Source organism: Scyliorhinus canicula, chromosome 12 (assembly GCF_902713615.1).
Source record: "Scyliorhinus canicula chromosome 12, sScyCan1.1, whole genome shotgun sequence".
NCBI classification, from domain to species: domain Eukaryota; kingdom Metazoa; phylum Chordata; class Chondrichthyes; order Carcharhiniformes; family Scyliorhinidae; genus Scyliorhinus; species Scyliorhinus canicula.
Window position 1 is genome coordinate 155,756,912 of NC_052157.1, and position 22,275 is coordinate 155,779,186.

The 22,275-nt window shown below is 45.5% G+C and overlaps 1 protein-coding gene across 1 annotated transcript in view; it reads left to right on the forward strand.

The window, feature by feature from the left end:
* trim37 (tripartite motif containing 37) overlaps positions 1-22,275 on the forward strand; it is a 100,765-nt gene that overhangs the window by 54,965 nt on the left and 23,525 nt on the right. The window contains 6 exon segments of the mRNA XM_038813119.1: positions 3,677-3,816; positions 5,463-5,542; positions 8,355-8,543; positions 10,823-11,113; positions 17,124-17,258; positions 18,050-18,236. Coding sequence (XP_038669047.1) covers positions 3,677-3,816; positions 5,463-5,542; positions 8,355-8,543; positions 10,823-11,113; positions 17,124-17,258; positions 18,050-18,236 — 1,022 coding nt within the window.

Here is a 22,275-nt window from a genome sequence, read left to right on the forward strand (position 1 = left end):
AATGAGTATAGTCCCAGTCTACTCAGTCTCCCCTCATAAGCTAGTCGTCTCAACTCCGAATCAACATAGTGAATCTCCTCTGCATCCCCTCCAGTGCCATAGAACATAGAAACATTACAGCGCAGTACGGGCCCTTCGGCCCTCGATGTTGCGCCGACCTGTGAAACCATCTGAAGCCTATCTGACCTACACTATTCCATTTTCATCCATATGTCTATCCAGTGACCACTTAAATGCCTTAAAGCTGGTGAGTCTACTACGTTGCAGGCAGGGCGTGCCACACCCCTACTACTACTCTGAGTAAAGAAACTGCCTCTGACATCTGTCCTATATCTACCACCCTCAATTTTAAAACTATGCTGCCTCGTGTTGGTCATCACCATCCGAGGAAAAAGACTCTCACTGTCCACCCTATCTAACCCTCTGACTATCTTATATGTCCTCTATTAAGTCCCTCTCAGCCTCTCCTCTCTAACGAAAACAACCTCAAGTCCCTGAGCCTTTCCTCGGTAAGACCTTCCCTCCATACCAGGCAACATCCTAGTAAATCTCCTCTGAAACCCTTTCCAAAGCTTCCACATTCTTCCTATAATGTGGTGACCAGAACTGCACGCAGTACTCCAGGATCGGCCGCACCAGAGTTATGTACAGCTGCAGCATGACCTTGTGGCTCCGAAACTCAATCCCCCTGCTTTATAAGGCTAGCACACCATATGCCTTCTTACTGCCCTATTAACCTGAGTGGCAACTTTCAGAGATTTATGTACCTGGATGCCGCGATCTCTGTTCATCTGCACTACCAAGATCTTGCCATTAGCCCAGTATCTGCATTCCTGTTACTCCTTCCAAAGTGAACCACCTCACACTTTTCCGCATTAAAACTCCATCTTGCCACCTCTCAGTCCAGCTCTGCAGCTTTATCTATGTCCCTCTGTATCCTATAACAATCCTTCAGCACTATCCACAACTCCACCGACCTTCGTGTCATCTGCAAATTTACTAACCCATCCTTCTACACCCTCTTCCAGGTCATTTATAAAAATGACAAACAGCAGTGGCCCCAAAACAGATCATTGCGGATCCATTAGTAACCTGACTCCAGGATGAACATTTGCCATCAACCACCACCCTCTGTCTTCTTTCAGCTAGCCAATTACTGATCCAAACCGCTAAATCACCTTCAATCCCATACTTCCTTATTTTCTGCAATAGCCTACCGTGGGGAACCTTATCAAACGCCTTACTGAAATCCATATACACCACATCAACCGCTTTACCCTGATCCACCGTTTGGTCACCTTCTCAAAAAACTCAATAAGGTTTGTGAGGCATGACCTACCCTTCACAAAACCGTGTTGACTATCGCTAATCAACTTGTTCTTTTCAAGATGATTATAACCCTATCTCTTATAACCTTTTCCAACATTTTAACCCACAACCGAAGTAAGGCTCCACGGGTCTATAATTACCAGGGTTGTCTCTACTCCTTCTTGAAACAAGGGGACAACATTTGCTATCCTGCAGTCTTCCGGCACTATTCTGTCGACAAAGACGACATAAGATTAAGGACAAAGGCTCTGCAATCTCCTTCCTGGCTTCCCAGAGAATCCTAGGATAAATCCATCTGGCCCAGGGGACTTACCTATTTTGACATTTTCCAAAATTGCTAACACCTCCTCCTTTGAACCTCAATTCCAGCCTGGTCGACTGGAACCTGAGTATTCTCCTCAACAACATTGTCTTTCTCCAGTGTAAACACTGACGAAAAATATCCATTTAAACGCTTCCCCTATCTCCTCTGATTCCACACACAACTTTCCACTACTATCCTTGATTGGCCCTAATCTTACTCTAGTCATTCTTTTGTTCCTGATATACCTAATAGAAAGCCTTAGGGTTTTCCTTGATCCTATCCGCCAACGACTTTCGTGCCCTCTCCTCGCTCTTCTTAACTCTCCCTTTAGGTCCTTCCTGGCTAACTTGTACTCTCAAGTGCCCTAACTGAGCCTTCATGTCTCATCCTAACATAAGCCGCCTTCCTCTTGACAAGTGCTTCAACTTCCTTAGTAAACCATGGTTCCCTTGCTCGACAACTTCCTCCCTGCCTGACAGGTACATACTTATCAAGGACATGCAGTAGCTGTTCCTTGAAAAAGCTCCACATTTCGATTGTACCCATCCCCTGCAGTTTCCTTCCCCATCCTATACATCCTAAATCTTGCCCGATAGCATCATAATTGCCTTTTCCCCCAGCTATAATTCTTGCCTTGCGGTATATACCTATCCCTGCCCATTGCTAAAGTAAACATAACCGAGTTGTGATCACTATCACCAAAGTGCTCACCTACATCTAAATCTAACACCTGGCCGGGTTCATTACCCAGTACCAAATCCAATGTGGCCTCGCCCCTTGTTGGCCTGTCTACATACTGTGTCAGAAAACCCTCCTGCACACACTGTACAAAAACTGACCCATCTATAGTACTCGAACTATAGTATTTCCAGTCAATATTTGGAAAGTTAAAGTCCCCCAGAACAACTACCCTGTTACTCTCGCTCCTGTCGAGAATCATCTTTGCAATCCTTTCCTCTACATCTCTGGAACTATTCAGAGGTCTATAGACAACTCCCAACAGGGTGACCTCTCCTCTACTGTTCCTAACCTCGGCCCATACTGCCTCAGTAGAAGAGTCCTCAAGCGTCCTTTCTACCGCCGTAATACTTTCCTTGATTAACAATGCCACACCCCCTTTTACCATCTTCTCTGTTCTTACAGAAACATCTAAATCCTGGAACCTGCAACAACCATTCCTGTCCCTGCTCTACCCATGTCTCCGAAATCGCCACAACATCGAGATCCCAGGTACCAACCCATGCTGCAAGCTCACCCACCTTATTCCGGATGCTCCTGGCGTTGAAGTAGACACACTTCAAACCAGCGTCTTGCTTGCCGGTGCCCTCTTTCGAACTTTTAACCCTATCCCTGACCTCACTACTCTCAACATCCTGTACACTGGGACTACAATTTTGTTTCCCATCCCCCTGCTGAATTAGTTTAAACCCCCCCCCCCCCCCCCCCCCCCCCCCCCCCCGAAGCACACTAGCAAATCTCCCCCCCCAGGATATTGGTACCCCTCTGGTTCAGGTGAAGACCATCCTGTTTGTAGTACATCCTTTCACAAGTAAGGAGACCAAAACTGTTGACAGTGCTCCAGGTGTGGCCTCAATCTCCCTGTTTTTAAACTCCATCCCTCCAAATTCTATTTAGTTACCAGTATTACAACAAACCATTAGTTAGCTTGCATTCTGGGCACCAAGTGTGTTAAACAAATGAAATATCTACAAATTATGAGTGTCGAGAGTATCAACATGTTGCATGCGATCAACTTAACCACTGCAAAAGTTTATTGTTATGTTAACACAGGTCTTGGCTACTAAAGGAGACATTGTCTGGGATCTCGCTTAGACAGTCCACCTGAGAATAAAATTCACTTGTGTATTGCTTGTTCTGCAATTCCTTATCTTGTTCTGCAATTCCTTATCTAACTGTTGAATGATTGTGAATACCCTTTTCATAACTTATAATTTCAAAATGTATACAGTAATTGCATTTCAGTTAATTAAACATTAAGATAGGTGAAATGTGAGGAATGTAAAATTTCTCTTGTTTGTTTAGCATGATCTATCTGATGGCGACTTGGACATAGAATGCCTCACCGTGGATGATGAATTGATCCAACTTGATGGCAGTAGCTCCTCTGCTAGCTCCACAGCAACCAGTAATACTGAGGAAAATGACATTGATGAGGAGACCATGTTAGTATTGCCAGCTCCTAATAGTCTGTTTCGTGTCTGTTTACCTATTCACATTTTTTTATATATTTATTAGTGTCATAAGTAGGCTTGCATTGACACTGCAATTAAGTTACGGTAAAAATCCCCTAGTTGCCACATTCTGGCACCTGTTCGGGTATACTGAGGGAGAATTCAGAATGTCCAATTCACCTAACAAGCACGTCTTTTGGGATTTGTGGGAGGAAACCAGAGCACCCGGAGGAAACCCACGCACACGCGGGGCGAACGTGCAGACTCCACACAGACAGTGACCCAAGGTGGGAATCGAACCTGGCGCCGTGAAGCAACAGTGCTAACCACTGTGTTACTGTGCCGCCCGTGATGGCAACGTGATAGCACAGTGGTTTTTTAAAAAAAAAAACACCATTTAAAAGAAAACCATTAGAACAGTTCAGCGAAAGGGCCAATCAACTCATCAAGTCTGCAGCCGCTCTTTGGGAGTATTGAATTGGTTCCACTCGCCCACTCTTTTCCCCACATCAGTGTAATTTTTTTCTCCCAGCTATTTATCCAATTCCATTTTGAAGCCTGTTATGGTGGTGGAACCTGTTTCCACCACCCTGTTAGTGCATTCCAAATCATAACCATTCATCACGTGATGGGGGGGGGGGGGGGGGGATTTCCTCATGTTGCCTTTGGTTCTTTTGGCAATCACTTTAAATCTGTTTGTTCTGGTTACTAGCCCTTCAACTGTTGGAAACAGTTTCTCCTTATTTACCATCTAAACCCATCGGGAATTTATCAAAATCTCCTCTTTGCTCGCTATAGATCAAAGAACACGATCCCATCATTTCCAGTATCCAAGTCATGCTGATGTTCATGCCTGGAATTGTTCTAGTAATTCCTTTCTGCACTCAAGTGATTGTGACTGTCCTAGAGTGCAGTACCTTAGAAATATTCCAACTGGGATTGGACTAATATTTTGTGTTCGCCCAGAGTTCCAATGACCCTACTGGAAACATTCGGACTCTTCTCTGCCCCTTTATGAATGCCCTACCAACAAACTGCACCACCTTGGCTCTTGGTAAGAATGGCACTTGGGCAAGGTGCCTTAGAACTGCCAGGGCTCCCAAATCTATAGCCAGCTTGAACCAGCTCATTGAGAGGGTGAGGGGAGAATGTACCTTGAGGACATAATTGTGTAAATCATCACTCCATGTTCCTGGTCTGCTGTGGGCATGTTTCAAAGGGAAATAAATGGTGGGAGAGTTTTCCCAAGCTGTCTTTGGGTGCCGTAGAGTCTAGCTTTATAATAGCAAGAGGGGTTCATACAGCAGCCTTCCCTCTTGACAGGAATAAGAATTGCTCAGCCATTTTTCAAAATGTTCATTTATTGAATTAGGGGAGAGAATTTCACTCATGACCACTGTCAGATGCTTGCAGTGCAATGCTTCTGAAGTATTGGAACACTTGCTCTCTAATCGAGGCATTTCTTTGCAACACAAATTTGCGTGTGCGAAGATGACTTAAACATTTGACACACTTGGATGGATCCCAGATATGTCTTTGGCCACGTCCAGATATTGAATTAGCTCAACTAACAACCGGCTTGAATTTTCTGAGTTCTTTGTTATGTCGATGTAACATTTCAAGCTTTACTTTTCCAGGTCTGGAGAGAATGATGTTGAATACAGCAACAACATGGATTTGGAGGAAGGAGAGTTGGATGATTCAGCAGGAGCCTCTGGTAAATCTGAGATGCGAGTGTGTTAGAACTTAAAGGTGTTTTGGCCAGGGGTGGGGAGCAATTGTTTTGCAAGTGAGTGGCATGTGTCAGTCAGTACCATTCCCAGCTCAGTTATTTAAACTTCTATTCAAGATCAGGAATGAAAGATCTACTTTTTCTGCAGAGTTCCAGATTTCTATTACCCTTAAAAGTGCTTCCTGACATCATCTTTGAATGGGTTAACTATTTTTAAGGCTATTTCCCCCTTGTTCTGAACTCCACCACCAGAGGAAATAATATCTACCCTATTAACTCCTTTCAATCATTTCAATTAGGTCATCTTTCTAATCTTCTAAACTCAAGAGGATGCAAGCCTGCCAAGTTTAGTGCTTTTAGTCCAGGTATCAGTTCCTGTGATTTTAATTTATTCACACCTATAGTTAGATGCAGGAAGAACAAGAGGAGAGATTTCCATTATGGATCTTTACAACTATCCATCTGTTAATTTCTCACCAATAACAATGCTTCATTGATCCTTAATCAAATGTCATAGGTGACTTCCTCTCGTCAGACTCTGGGTTTCTCTTGAAAGTAGGATAGCTGAAAATTATCTGTGTATCTGGTAGGGATTTCATCTTTGTTAATAGTGGGTAAATCATATATGCAGCTTCTAATCACCTGGGCAGGACCCGAACTTGAAGAAAACTTTTAAATTGCTCATCCATTTAGAGTAAAATGTTAAAACATGGTTCTGCAAATATATAGTAGAACTATCCACTCGGAAAGAGAAAGGATAATGTATATTTTGAGTGAAACCTTTCTTAGCTGAATCTTCCTTCTCTCTAATACTGACAAACCTGCTGTGTATTTCTGCAATTCTTTTTGATTTCCAGAATTTCTATTTATACAATTTGGAGTGATTCTAAATTCAATGTGATAATCCCTCACACCCTATCCAGAACTCTATCCAGCTTGGGACCAGCCACGTGAGGCTCAGCGCAATTGCCAACGGCTCTATGGCTAACGCGAACAACAGTGAGGGGAGGGGGCATCCCTGTCTTGTTCCCCGATGCAGCCTAAAATAGTCCGATGTTGTCCTATTAGTCAGTACGCTTGCCACAGGAGCCTGATACAACAACCTGACCCAGTCAATAAAGCTCCATCCAAATCCAAACCGTCCTAGTACCTCCCCATAGATATTCCCATTCTACGCGATCAAAAGTCTTCTCTGCGTCCATTGCGATCACTACCTCCACCTCCCTACCTTCCGGGGGAATCATGATCACATTTAACAACCGTCTTACATTGGCCACCAACTGCCTTCCCTTAACAAACCCCGCTGGTCCTCTCCAATAACTTCCGGAACACAACCCTCAATCCTAGAAGACGAGATTTTGGCCAGCAGTTTTGCATCCACATTCAACAGAGATAGCAGCCTGCAGGACCCACACAGCTCCGGGTCCTTGTCCCGCTTCAGGATCAATGAAACATGGCCTGCGACATCGTCGGAGGAAGTACCCCATGCTGCCATGCCTCATTGAATGTCCTTATCAACAGCGGCCCCAATATCCCAGAGAACTTTTTATAGAACTCCACTGGGTACCAGTCCGGCCCCGGGGCTTTACCCGACTGCATGGCCTTCAGACCCTCAGCTATCTCTTCCAACCCGATCGGGGCACCCAGCCCTTCTACCAGCTCCCCGTCCACCTTCGGGAAATTCAGTCCCTCTAAGAAGTGCCTCTAAGAACTGCCCAGCTGGGGGTTTCAACCCATACAGCTTACTGTAAAACTCCTTAAACGTCTTATTCACCCCTGCTGAATCTCCAACTAGGTTTCCGTCCCTGTCCTTTAATTTCCCTATCTCCCTGGCTGCCTCCCTCTTTCTAAGCTGCTTTGCAAGCATTCTGCTGGCCTTCTCTCCATATTCATAAATCGCCCCCCTCACCTTACTCAGCAGCTCTACCGCCCTCCCTGTGGTTAACAAGCCAAACTCCGCCTGTAGCCTCCGCTGTTCCCTTAAAAGCCCTACCTCTGGTGTCTCTGCATACCTCCTGTCGACCTGTAATATCTCCTTTACCAGTCGGTCCGTCTCTGCCCTGTCTACCTTCTCCCTGTGGGCCCATATCGATATCAGCTCCCCTCTAACCACTGCGTTCAATGCCTCCCAGACCACCGCTGCAGAAACTCCCCCTGTGTCGTTGACTTCCAGGTAGTTCTGAATACATTTCCTCAACCGCCCGCACCCCTCCGTCAGCTAAAAGTCCCACGTCCAGTCTCCAGTGCGGGCGCTGGTTACTGTCCTTGCTAACCTGTAGGTCAACCCAGTGCAGTACATGATCTGAGATTGTAATCGCTGAGTACCCTGTGTCCACCACCCCCGTCAGTAGAGCCCTGCTCAAAATAAGAAAATCAATCCTGGAGTACACTTTATGCATGTGAAGCAGTTGTTAGTTGTGATGTAGTGAGATATTACGAATCCTTGGGTGTTGTGGATAACTTGAAAATGAAATGAAAATCACTTATTGTCACGAGTAGGCTTTAATGAAGTTACTGTGAAAAGCCCCTAGTCACCACATTCCGGCGCCTGTCCGGGGATGCTGGTACTGGAATCGAACCGTGCTGCTGGCCTGCCTGGTCTGCTTTAAAAGCCAGCGATTTAGCCCAGTGAGCTAAACCAGCCCCATACTTGTCATGTCACTTGGAATAATTTTGACAGTTTGAGTTTATCCCAATCTGTTGGCAGCTCCCCCCCCCCCCCCCCCCAAGTAAATTTGCAATCTTTTGCCCCTTGTGCATTTTTGCAATGTTCATGCTTTATTTCCATCCTCCACAGGAGGGCTGAACAACCGCAGTCGGTCTTCAAGGAGGGGAATGGGTAGCCTGACATCCACTGCCAGCAGCAGCCTGCTCGACATCGACCCTGTCATTCTCATACAGCTGTTGGACCTGAAGGACCGGAGTAGCATGGAAAACCTGTGGGGCCTGCAACCTCGCCCACCAGCCTCTCTCCTGCACTCTGCAGGTAACGTGCTTAACCTGTAATTTAGAATATAGACACTCGTGTGTGCAATTCTTTTAAAAGAGCTCTAAAAACTAAGGGCCATTAGTCTACGATAGTCAACAATAAATCCAATTGGAAAATTCAGCAGGAATCTCTTTTGCACACGGGGTGTTTAGAATTAGAACCACACAGTTGTTGGGGCAAATAGCGACGGTGCATTTATGGGGAAGCTAGATATGGACATGAGGGAGGAAGGAATGGAAGGTTATGCTGATGGGATTTGATGAAGATGGGTGGTAGGAGGTTTAAATAGAGCATAAACATCACTGACCTGTGTCTATGCTGTAAACTCAGTGTAATTCTGCATAATTCCAAAATCTGCTGTCAATCTGCTGGGGCAGCAGGGTAGCATGTGGTTAGCATAAATGCTTCACAGCTCCAGGGTCCCAGGTTCGATTCCCGGCTGGGTCACTGTCTGTGTGGAGTCTGCATGTCCTCCCCCTGTGTGCGTGGGTTTCCTCCGGGTGCTCCGGTTTCCTCCCACAGTCCAAAGATGTGCGGGTTAGGTGGATTGGCCATGCTAAATTGCCCGTAGTGTCCTAATAAAAGTAAGGTTAAGGGGGGGGTTGTTGGATTACGGGTATAGGGTGGATACGTGGGTTTGAGTAGGGTGATCATGGCTCGGCACAACATTGAGGGCCGAAGGGCCTGTTCTGTGCTGTACTGTTCTATGTTCTATGTAACTGGGAACCCCCGCCCGCCCGCAGAAAAGTTTAAACAAAAATCGATATTTCTACACCCGGGTTGTTGGCTGAAGATACAATATTTGGTACTAAGCCAAATCACGCTGAGCACCTAACAGCTAATGATGTCATTTGGACGTGTAATCCTGCAGTTGTGATATGGGAAATGCATCATTGGTGCAGTTTAAATTTGCTGTAAACGTGTCATTCATTAGTAAATCCTTGCTGTTCTTTCATGACCTTCATTTGTCAGGCATCGTTTGGTGTGGGGGAGATTGCACTGCACCATAGAATAGCACGTGCAATTCTCCAGCTCTACAGCACCAACCTCATCCTAATTTAAACATTGTGCAGCACAGATGAAATACTGAGTCCAAATGGTACATTGTTCCTTCATGCCTGGGAACATCTCAGTTGTACCTTCATTTATGGCACCACACAGCTGTGCACAGAGCAAGTAAAGAGAACATTTTACAGGTGCTCCTGAACTCTGTACTGAAAAATGTTACATAATTCTTCGTAACACAAACGGGCTGCTCATGCCAACTCATTTCGACCCCACAGCATTTATTCCTTTTCTTAAGTGCTTTCCCATATTTCCTTAAATGCTCTTATGCTATTCACTTCAACTATTGTAGCAGCAAGTTCCTGAAAATTCCTATTGGATTTATTAGTTGACCATCCTCCTAATAACCCCTACTTTTGGACTGCTTTCCAATCGGCAAAAGATATCTCTATTACTATCAAATCCTTTCATAATTTAAAGACGTTCATTAGGTCACTCCTCCGCCTTCTCTGAGAAAAGAGCCTGCTTGTTTGAATTTTCCTGATTGTATATGCAACACCATTAAATTTTTCTTTCCCTTGGACTGTGAACTTCTCTAAATCAGCACCGGGGCAATGAGCTGCGGGTATTCAGTGTGAGTATTCAAACTGGCATCTTCTCCTTTCTCCCAAAACGCTCATGGTAGTGAGTTTATTTCGGCGAGGAGAGTTCCTGAGGCAAGCAAGGATAGATCAAGCATTGAAAATTGGTAACGCTGAGTGTCATCTCATACAGTTACGGTTCCTAAGTAAGGTCGCTGCTTTTATGCAGAGAAATTCCAAACTTTTTTGGACTGCGAAGATTCCGTTTAAAATGGATTAGTCATCACAAGCGTCCCCACGCCACCTGCCCAAATTTACATAACACTGCTAAAAGCTGCGGGAATTTATATTTTGGAACCCTTTGAGCAAATGTTTGGGGACCCCCCCGCCCTTGACTACTCACTGGCACCACCACCAGCCTTTGTGACTGTGGGTTCATCTGGTCCTCTTCCTGTTGCTCTCTGTGCTCCTTCATGCAGAGCTCACTCCTCCCCTCCCAGGTGAGAAGGCCAGGCTATTTGCACTGAATACGTGACAGCTGCACTCTGCTCCCAAGCCCAACTTCAGCCACCACTCATTGCATTCAGCGTGACTATTTCATGAACCCCCTGGAAATTCTCTGGATCTCAGTTTGAGAAACACTGTTAATGGACTTGTTCCTAAAATGATTTTTCCTTCTTGACATATTAGCTCAATGTCGTAAAGATCGTGACCAGCGGCGACAGCAAGCTATGCGCCGATCTCCTCCCAATTCTGGGGTTCTGAAGAGGTTGAAGGCCCAAATGGCTGAAGTCAGGAGCAAAATGTCTGAAGTCAAAAGCCAGATGTCTGAGGCGAGAAGTAACACGGTATTGTGTGCTGATTTGGGGGCAAATTGTATCACTCATGCAGGAGAACAGGGACCATCAGGGCCCTGTGGAATTGACAGCTTCCGGAGAAATGAATCCGGACTAGACCTCCTTTCCAATTATATAACATTTGGTGAGTGATGAACAAAGGATTAACACTTGCCATGTGACTAAAGAGCAGAATGTAAAATGACTTGGTTATTATGTGTTGTTAAAATTGATTGGGGTGTATTCAGAGAAAATATTTGAAAACCAAATCTGACTTTGGAAATAGTGAAAATACTAAAATCTCATAGCTGATGTAATAACTGAACACTAGGAAAATAATGATCTGGTAGGGCAGAGGTCCCAAGTGGATTAATGAATTTACGTTGGTGTTTCTTTTGAGGATGTTACTAGTCAGATGAGGGAGAATCAGTGAATGTGGTGTATTTGGTTTTCAGAAGGCTTTTGATGAGGTCCCACAGACTAGGTTAGTGCAACAAAATTAGAGCAGCATAAAATGGGTTGGATGGGTACTGGCTGGAGTTGAGGATCGGATTAACGGGCAGAGCATAGTCATAAAGGATAAACGCTTATTTTGGCAGGCTGTGGATACTGCCAGGATAAGTACTTGGGACCAATCTATCCATGATTTGGATGGGGTGGGTGGGGTGGGGGGGGGCGAATGTAATACTTCCAAGTTGTGAATGATGCACAACTTTGTGAGGAGGATGCACAGAAGCTTCAAGGGAATTGGACAGTCGTAATGAGTGGGGCCATGAACATGGAATAAAATGCGGATAAGTATGAGGTTAACTTTGATAGGAGGGACAGAGGTGCAAAGTATTTTTTTTTATTTTTTTTTGAATGAAGGACTGGGAAGCGTTGATATCCAAAGGGACCTGGGTGCCCTTGTGTCACTGAAAGCTAACATACAGATGTAACAAATAATTAGGAAGGCAAATGGTATGTTGGCCATTACACCTCTTGTGCTAAAGATGTCTTGCTGCAATTGCATAGAACCTGAATAAGACCAGATCTGGGCACCTTACCGAAGGAAAGATATACTTGCCTATGGAGAGTGTGATGTGGAGATGCCGGGGGAGTGTAGCCGAGTTTCACCAGGCGAATGTCTGGATGGTGGGATTGTCCTATGAGGAGAGATGAGCAGACTGAGCCTGTAATTTCCTGAGTTTAGAAGAATGAGCGGTGAGCTCAGTGAAGCACACAATTCTCGGGGCTGAGCAGGCTAGATGCCGATAAGGATGGTTCCCCTTTCTGGGAGGTGCTCTATAGAGTACACTGTCTCATAATAAGGGGTAGGCCATTTAGGACTGGGATTAGGAAGAATTTGCTTGTTCAAGAGGGTGCTAAATCTTTGGGATTCCTACCCCAGAGGGCTGTGGCGGTTTAGTCATCGAGTATGTTCAACACTGATGGACAGATTTCTGGATACTAATGGGGTATGGGGATCACGCAAGAAAATGTCAGAGTTAGAATCAGAATTAGAACCAGGGCAACCATGATCTAGTTGAATGGCAGAGCAGGCATGAGGGGGTGAATTTTTGTTCCTTCATGGGATGTGACCATCACTGGCAATGCCCACATTGTTGCCCATCCTAATTACTGTTTAACTAAGAGTCAACAACATTTTTGTGGGTCTGGAGTCACATGTAGGCCAGACCAGGTAAGGTTGGCCAATTCCTCCCCAAAGGACATTGGTGAAACAAGTAGGTTTTTACAACAATCTATGATGGTTGTCATGGTCTCTATCTTTAACTACCTTTATTTGTTAGGTGAATTGGACATTCTGACAGTTCTTTAAAAGAAGGGGAAGAAAACTTTAACTCACGATCTACACCTGTCACTATATATTCCAATTAAGCAATCCAGTACAGTTCAAATGCCACGTATAAAGAAAGTTAAGAATCAGGGTTACTTGTGTCTCTGCACGCACAGACCTTTTGAACCCTTTCAGGAACAATCTGAAAATCCTTCTGTCTTGTCAGACTCTCATCCTGGCAAATTGCAAAACTACATGCAGACCTGACTCCTCCCATTAATTAAATCTGTTTCCTAAGCATTCTCCAGTCTCCTTCCACTAAACTGTCCCATGGCCTCCTTAACTAGGACTAAACATAATCCCTCAAATTATCTACACCCCAGGGAACATCCTAAAAACAAGTAAATGGTTAAAATCAATGATTACCGCACCTTTGCGACCCCTTAATCGTAGCTTTAGCAGACCGACTGCTTGTATGTATTTGAACCCAGAACTTTTAATAATATTGCTATAATAAAATATAATGTATAACTATTCCTTGCATTCATCAGTCATCACTCTAGATTAACAGTTCAGTGACATTGCCACTCTGCCCCCATAAACACGCCCCCCCCCCCGCCCAATTTCCTATGCTGAGTATGGAAATATTCAGGTGGGTGCTATCCAAGCAACTTTTGGAACCCTTTTTATTTAAAGCAACCCTTTGCTGGTATGTCAGTTTCACGTCATACTATGACTATGCAAACCTTAAACTTGTATTCTGGCCAGGTCACAGCTTAAAATATCTACTTGCCTAATGTGTGGCCAACTGACCTAAGCAACAGCCAGCCAACTTTACCACATATTTTGGGTCCCAGCCAACATTATTAACTGGCTGCCAAGTAAAGACGAATCTTGGTGGAAATGTAGAAAGAGCTGTTGTATAAAAGAGCATTGTGTATTGTGAGGTGCAAGTGGAGGATGAAAAATATCGCTATCTGAAATGGGAAAGAGTGGAATCTGAAAACAGATGGAATCTCTTTTCTAAAAAGCCGTATATTTCTAAAAAGTCCATTTGTTATCCTCTGTGGTGAGCTGTGATGGCCAAATTTAACAAGCGAATGTGAGAATAATTACATGTAAATTAGATGAGATACTGCCAGAATTGGAAGAAGCTTTAGTGTGATTGTAGCCATGGTGTGGCTGAATCTTTTTCATCCTATAACTGATCTTGGCGTACAGGTTGGCTGTAACTGTTAATTTGATTGCCTTTCCAAGTTGATCACTATTGACACTAATGAAATTTGTGTGAGAGATATTATGCAATGCTGTTGGAATTTGAAGCTTTAATCGGAAATGTGTGGAATGTATACAGTTATCTGTTGTCATGGCCTTCTGGTGGCAAGGATCATAGAATCCCTTTAGTGCAGAAGGAGGCCATTCAGCCCTTTGTGCCTGCACCGACTTGTGGAAAGAGCACCCTACCTAGGCCCACACCTCCACCCTATCCCTGTAACCCAGTAACCCCACCTAATCTTTTGGACATTAAAGGTGCAATTAGCATGGCCAATCCACCGTACCTGCACATCTTTGGACTGGGGGAGGAAACCGGAGCACCCGGAGAAATTGCAAACTCCACACAGTTACTTGAGGCTGCAATTGAACCTGGGACCCTGGTGCTGTGAGACAGTAGTGCTAGCCACCGTGCTCCCCATTGCTGTGTTCATGTGCTGAGCAGGCACAGGAAAGGTGGCTTTCCTCTTGGAAACTTGGAATTAGGCGCATTTAAACCAGCTGAAACCCCCACCCTCCTCCAGAACCACCACAGAAACAGAAGTATTCCCTCAGACTAGCCAAAGGGCTAAAGGAGGGTAATTCCAGCAGGAGCCAGGAGAGAAAGATAGAGGACACGCGGTACGAGGTGGAATGGGACATGGCTGCCGACGCCGGCCTACCAGTCAGTAGGCCAATGGATGGAGCACCTAACTCAGGACCTCCTTAAACATAGGGAAGCCTTAAAAAAGTTATAAGTGTCATGTTCAGCACGATCTCTACTATCCTGTCAAGTAAGCATTCAACACTTATTTAGTATGATTTTTTGTGTAACCAGCCCCAGGTGTACGCATTTAAGTGTGCTGTAAAACGGCTTAAAACTAGAAATACTCTTATGTACTAAGTATACAAGTTTTCTTTGTTACAAAAGTGCCAGTTTTTTGGGGTGAACTATATTCTCTTCAGTATATAATTAAAAGAGAACAATGATGTAGTCACAAAAACCTTGCCGGGTTTTTTGACTGGTAGAAATGCAAATTAGTCCTGTTTTGGACCACTCCAAATGACTTGCCTTGCAGCTAAACGTAGCACGGTGAAGGATTCTACCCAAAGTGTTAATGGTGTGTACTTTCTTTACAAGTGCTTTTCTTTTTGTTTTCAATGTTTTCACATTCCTTTCACTATAATCAGGCTGCTGGGATGCAGACCATTTAAGTGGTTGACAGATGTTTTGTGTTTCATGGAATTCCAACTCTGGACTGACTAACTACCCAAGTAAACATCGTCTTTAACAAAAGATACTGGATATCTGAAATAAAATCAGAAACGGACTAAAATTGACAGCAGATCCATTCGTATTTGTGTAGAGAAAAGATGACTACATATGAGATACTGACAAAAGGTCTTCGCCTGAAATGATAACCCTCCTCTTTTTATAGTGCTGTCAGGCATGCTTTGTTTTTTCCAGTATTTTTGATTGTTTTACTACTCATTGCCTTTTAGTAGGATAGTGTCCCAGCTGGGTGAGATCTTTGAATACTGTCAAGTGTGACAGTCAATTATCCACCCCACCTTTTTTTCCCCTCCCTCTTAAGCACGCATCATGGTGACTATTGGAATCATTAGGTTTGGATGCAGTTTAGTAGACTGGTCAAGATCTGCAGCAGCTGCTGGTGAATATTAAATGGGCTTTCCTGTTCCTGAGAAGTAACTCTGTTCAAAGGGCTTTTAAAAGACTTAATTGAAAATTTGTTCTTGTAGGGATTCGCTGTGCAATGTTCAGAATGTAGGACAACCATGCCACCATCTACACTGCAATCCAACCCAAATATAACAGCTAGGCACAGGGATGGCCTCATTCGCTACAGATCCATTGTAAAGTGAGCAAAACTGATTGTGAAACCTGCCAACAATCCCTAGAGAGATTACTTAATGCTGTAAATTCCTCACTATTTCCAATTATGCCGTCCCGGTATCAGTTGCAGAAGGTCGGGTATAAATCAAACCTCCTTTCATTTTTCACCTTTTTTTCCTGTTCTGGAGGAACTGCTGTAGGTGTATTACACTGTCATGTGTGCTGGGACTTCTCCAGTAGTTCATCCAATTGACTTGTTGTGAGAGCCACGTTAGCCGTGCAGGGCATCATAGTCAGGTCTGGTATAATTCTAAATCAGCAGCCATGTGAGCTCTTCCAGCAGAGGGCACTGGATACTAATCCAGAGCTGAAACTGTAGTAGTAGTTTTAGCTTGCTGTTCTTTTGTTGTCTTCCTAACCCAGGGGTGCTGGTGCTCAGCCAATGGCACAGGTCAGAAATCCATCCTGGAAGGTGTGTTCAACCACTAGCCCATTAGGAACTGACCACACCTGTTTTTAATGAAATTAATTCCATTCGGTCTGTATTTGCCTTTTTTTGAGGGGCAGTGTGATATTGAAGCTCTTTGTGTTGAGTGCCTGACTGAGATTTTCTTTCCCCGCCCCCTAAAAGAAATCGGCTTTTATTTGCTGCAGGCAGTTAAAGATACACAATAAAAATAAAGCTCTAAACACTTAGTGAAATGCTCTAAAGTGCTGGAATCTAATGCAGAGCAATCAGATTGAAGTTGCCTTGGAAACAGGATTGATCTGCTTGTGAGAGTACATCCCGGTCACCCTTGGCCTGTCTTTCTAACGCTTAGAACAGTAAATGCCCTGTGAGCATGAATTAGATGTGGTGAGCACGAGGGAAAGTCTTTCTGAAGAGGATATGGTTGGGGGGTGGACAGTACAAAAATCCTCATGAGTGGGTGTTTGTGGGAATCTATAACAAACTTGGACAAGAGGCAAAATTGGTCTCAATAAACAGATCCCTCAGCTTCTGTAAAGAGAAAATAGATGTATACCTGTCTCTTTACTGCCGTCAATTCTAATGGACTTGTTTCTACTCTAGGTTTTCAGCATTTGCATTTTTTAAAAAATAGTAATAATTGATCATCTGTCAAAATATAATCATGCTTTTACACATATTTCTTGCATCATTTTAAAGCAAATGTGGGGGCTTTTAGTTAATAGCAATTGAATTTGTGGGGTTGAACGAAATGGTATGAGTTGTTAACTTGTAAAATTTCCCTCTTCAATTTCTGCCTTCAGCATCCACAAGAAATATGGATCTCCAAAAACATGGTCGCTCCGGTTCATCGGGGACCAGCTTCTCTCTCCGCAGAGCACTGGAATGTGGGGTATAGGATTTACACTGCCAGGAGAATTGTCAACCCAGCACAGCAGGTAACCATTGGTAATTAATTTAGTTCCTCTAGTCTATTTACCATGTGTTATACATTGATCTATCCTTATACCTCACACAAGGAGGCTGAAACATCCAGAAACCTAACCTCCAATATAGAGCGGATTGATTTGGCATAATGGTATTCCATAATTTCTACACTTATTTAATGTTCGCATGGGTATGTTAGTTTTTGCATCCAAACATCTTTCCATATAAGATGTCGGAGCAATAATGAAGATGAGAAAATGAATCGCTTATTGTCACCAACGTACGGCTTCACTGAATTACTGTTGAAAGCCCCTAGTTACCACATTCTGGTGCCTGTTCAGGGAGGCTGGTACAGGAGTTGAACCCCGTGCTAGCTTGAGCCTGCGTTGAGTCACGCTTTAACAGAGCCAGCGATTTAGCCCAGAGGTGCCTAAACCAGTCCCACAGATAAATGATTTACCCCTGCCCAACAAAGGCTTGTCCCCCGCATAATAGATATCCGTATTACTCCTCCTAACCTTGGAACTAGGCAGTGTGCCCATGCTTGTTCAGATGTCTAGTATAAACTGATAGCCAGCTTAATGTTCCATATTCCCTGATGCGTTCCACTTCTGGCTTGCACTGCTATCCTTCTGCTACTGCCTGACAAAGAGAGTCTGCACATATGTACACAACATCTGATGTAGTGAAGCTTATTTTTGTCAAAAAGCCCAAGTAAGCAATTAATAGCCAACAAAATCTGATGATGAACACATGAAAATCAGGTTTTCTTATAAAACATTGCCATTTTTTATAAATGTAGGATCATCAAAGCCCAGCAATAGACAAGGATCTCCACATTCTGTCACCAAGCTGAATGACTCCGAAGCCCCATCAATCTGTAAGACCGAGGAAAGAGGTTTTACTGTTACTGCGTCTGACCATCTCAGTAACTCAGCACTGAATGGATTGGCGTCACTGGAAATGACACGGAAAGTTGCCACTTTAGGGTGAGTGTACATATTGTGTATTTAAATCTTTCTCTTGTATGCCTCGCGTGAGATTTGCAAGCATCTCTTTGCCCGAATGCCGCTGTGTTGAGTCATTTGTTTGATTATTCTACCACAAATAAGGGAAGTTAATTGGTTTGGCCCATACCTACAAGCTAAAATATTCCTGTACGGGATACATTGCCCCATGTTACCCAGCAGGACGAGAATCTGGAGCACAATTTGAATTTATCACCACTCTTATAATTACAGAATTATTTTTGAATTGTAGTTGCTGCTGTTATGTAGGCAAACAGCAGCCAATATATACACAAAGATCCCAAAAGCCATCAAGTGAGACAATTGACTGGATAATTTTTGCTTTTAGCTGTAATATAGGGTAAATACTGCCTCACAACATCAAGCGAACCCGGTGCTCTTTAAATGGACTGTTAATATCCATGCAAGCTACTGCATTTTGTTTGTTCATTTAAAAGACCGGCACTTCTGACCTGGTAATGTTGCAGGGAGATACACCTTAGAGTATGGACCAGGTTAGACTGGGGATAGGCTGGGTCAGTCAGGTCCTTCACTCCGTGGACGAGATTCAAGACCGCTAGGTCGCGATCCTGATCAATAGCGGGTGGTGTTTGAGACGGGTAGAATAGTTTCGGACGTGGGAGGTCGGGTACATATGGTCAGTGGGGAAGCTAGAGGGGGTGCAGGTGGTAATAGTAAATGTGTATGCGCCAAATTGGGGTGATGTGGAGTTATAAAGAGGAGGCTGGGGAAGATACCGGACCTGGACCTCGCACAGGTTGGGCATGGGAGGGGACTTCAAACACAGTTATGGGACCCTGGTTTGGACCACTCAAGCTCGAACTGGGCAGGGTGCCAGCAATGGCAAAGGAACTAAGAGGGTTCATGGAGCTGATGGGATCCGATGGAGATTGGGGCAGTTAGCCGAGGGGTGAAGGAGTTCTTCTACTCATAACTGCATAAAGGTGTATGCCCTGGATTGATTTTTATTTTGAGCAGGGCCTTGCTGGCTGGGGGTGGTGACACAGGGTGCTCTGCGATTATCAAATCTCAGACCACCCGCACTGAGTTGACCTGCAGGTTAGTAAAGACAGTAACCAGCGCCCGCACTGGAGGTTGGATGTGGGACTTTTGGCGAATGAAGGGGTGTGCGAGCGGCAGAGGAAATGTATTCAGAGCTACCGGCAGGTCAATGACGCGGGGGAAATTTCAGCAGCGGTGATGTGGGAAGCACTGAAGGTGGTGGTCAGGGGGGAGCTGATCACAATCCGGGCCCATAGGGAGAAGGAGGACAGGGTGGAGATGGACCGACTGGTAAAGGAGTTACTACAGATTGATAGGAGGTATGCGGAGACCCCAGACGCAGGGCTTTTAAGGGATCGACGGAGGTTACATGTGGAGTTTAGCTTGCTGACAACAGGGAGGGCGGTGGAGCTGCTGAGAAAGGCGAGGGGGGGCGATCTATGAACATGGAGGGAAGGCCATGAGAATGCTTGCACAGCAACTTAGGAAGAGGGAGGCAGCTAGGGAGATATGGCAAGTAAAGGACGGAGATGGGAACCTGGTTGGTGAATAAGGCGTTTAGGGGATTTCTACGCAGGCTGTACAGGTCGGAACCCCCTACGGGGCCGGAGGGGATAAGGCACTTTCTTGGAGGGCTGAATTTCCCAAATGTGGACGGGGAGCGGGTAGAGGAAGGGCTGAGGGCCCCAATCGGGCTGGAAGAGATGGTGGAGGGCTTGAAGGCCATGCAGGCGGGTATGGCCCCGGGTCCGGATGGGTACCCAGTGGAGTTTTATAAAAAGTTCTAGCGGATATTGGGGCCGGTGTTGTTGAGGATGTTCAATGAGGCAAGGGGAAAGAGGGTGTTGCCCCTGACGATGTCAACAGGGCAACAATTCGTCTGATTCTTAAGCGGGACGAGAACCTGGAGCTGTGTGGGTCCTACAGGCCAAATTGCTGGCCAAACTCTGTCCTCCAGGATGCGAGGATTGTGTTCCGGACGTTATTTGTGGAGGACCAGACGGGGGTTTGTTAGGGTAGGCAGTTGGTGGCCAATGTAAGAAGGCTGTTAAATGTTAAATGTGATCATGATGCCCTCGGAAGGTAGGGAGGTGGAGGTAGTGATCGCAGGGATGCAGAAAAGGTTTTTGATCTGTTAGAATGGGACGATCTGTGGGAGGTACTGAGACGGTTTGGATTTGGCGGGGTCTTTATGACTGGGTCAAGTTGCTGTATCAGGCTCCTGTGACAAGTGTGCGGATGAATAGGACAACACAGGACTATTTTAGACTGGCACCGGGGGACGAGACAGTGGATGCCTCTCTCCCCACTGTTGTTTGCGCTGGCTATAGACCCCTTGGCAATTGCTCGATAGCCTTGAGGGGCTGGAGAGGACTGCTCCGGTGGGTGGGGGGGATCCCAGGTGAGGGAAATGAGCGGCGACTGGTGAAGAGCTGCCCGTTTAGGTTAGTAAAGGGAAGCTTTAGGTACCTAGGCATCCAGTGGCACGGGAATGGGACCGGCTGCATAAATTGAATCTGGCCCAGCTGGTGGGCCAAATAAAGGACTATTTTTGGAGATGGGACGCGCTTCCGTTGTCTCTGGCTGGGAGGGTGCGAGCGGTGAAAATGACGGTTCTCCTGAGATTCCTATTTGTATTTCAGTGTCCCCCCATCTTTATTCCGCGGTCATTTTTTTTAAGGGGGTCAACAGAGTGATCACAGGCTTTGCCTGGGCGAGCAAGACCCCGCGGGTAAGGAAGGTAATGCTTGAGCGGTGTCGGGGAGAGGGCGGGCTGGCGCTGCCCAATTTTAGCAACTATTACTGGGCAGCAAATATAGCCATGATCAGGAAGTGGGTGGTGGGGGAGGGGTTGTCATGAGTGCGTATGGAGGCGGCTTCATGCAAGGGCACCAGTTTAGGGGCGTTGGTAACTGCGCCTCTGCCATTCCCACCGGCACGGTTTCCCACCGGTCCAGTGGTGGTGGTGGCCCTGAGAGTTTTGGGCCAGTGGAGGCGGCATGCGGGACTTCCTTTGTAAACAGGTGTCAATCTTCCCACTCCTACCGCTAAGGAGGATTCAGGACAGGGTAGTTTCTAGAGGGTGGGTTGGAGAAGGGAGCGTCTCGGACATTTATAAGGCGCTTATGGGATTGGAGGAGACGCAGACCGACGAGCTGAAGCGCAAGTGGGAGGAGGAGCTGGGAGGTGAAATAGAAGATGGTCTATGGGCGGACGCGTTGAGTAGAATCAACGCATCCACAACATGTGCCAGGCTCAGCCTGATACAATTTCAGGTTGTTCACCGGGCTCACATGACAGTGGCCCGGATGAGCAGATTCTTTGGGGTGGAAGACAGGTGCGCAAAATGTGCGGGAGGACCGGTGAACCATGTCCACATGTTTTGGACATGTCCAAAGCTTAGGGGATTTTGGCAGAGGTTTGCGAATGCCATGTCCGCAGTGTTAAAAACAAGGGTGGCGCTGAGTCCAGAGGTGGCGATTTTCAGGGTGTCATAAGACCCGGGAATTCAGGAGGAGAAAGAGGCAGACGTTCTGGCCTTTGCCTCCCTGGTGGCCCAGAGACGGATACTATTAGCATGGAGGGACTCAAAGCCCCCGAAGTCAGAGACCTGGCTATCGGACATGGCTAGCTTTCTCTGTCTGGAGAAAATCGAGTTCGCCTTGAGAGGGTCACTGTTAGGGTTCACCCGGAGGGGGCAACTGTTTGTCGGCTTCTTTGCGGGAAATTAATCGTTAGCAGACTGGGGGAGGGGTGGGTGGGGGTAGTATAGATTAGAGTTGGAGGTTAATAAGGGTGGGACCTGTACGAGAAGTAAATGGCTTATGGCTTTTGCACTATGTTTATGGTTTCATATATATGTCTTATTTTGTTGTTGTCACTATACCAAAAATACCTCCATAAAATGTTTATTTTTTTAAAAAGTGGCACTTCTGATCATTCAGCACCGTCTCGAGGGCAATTAGGGAAGGGAAATAAATGCTAATGTCTATATCCC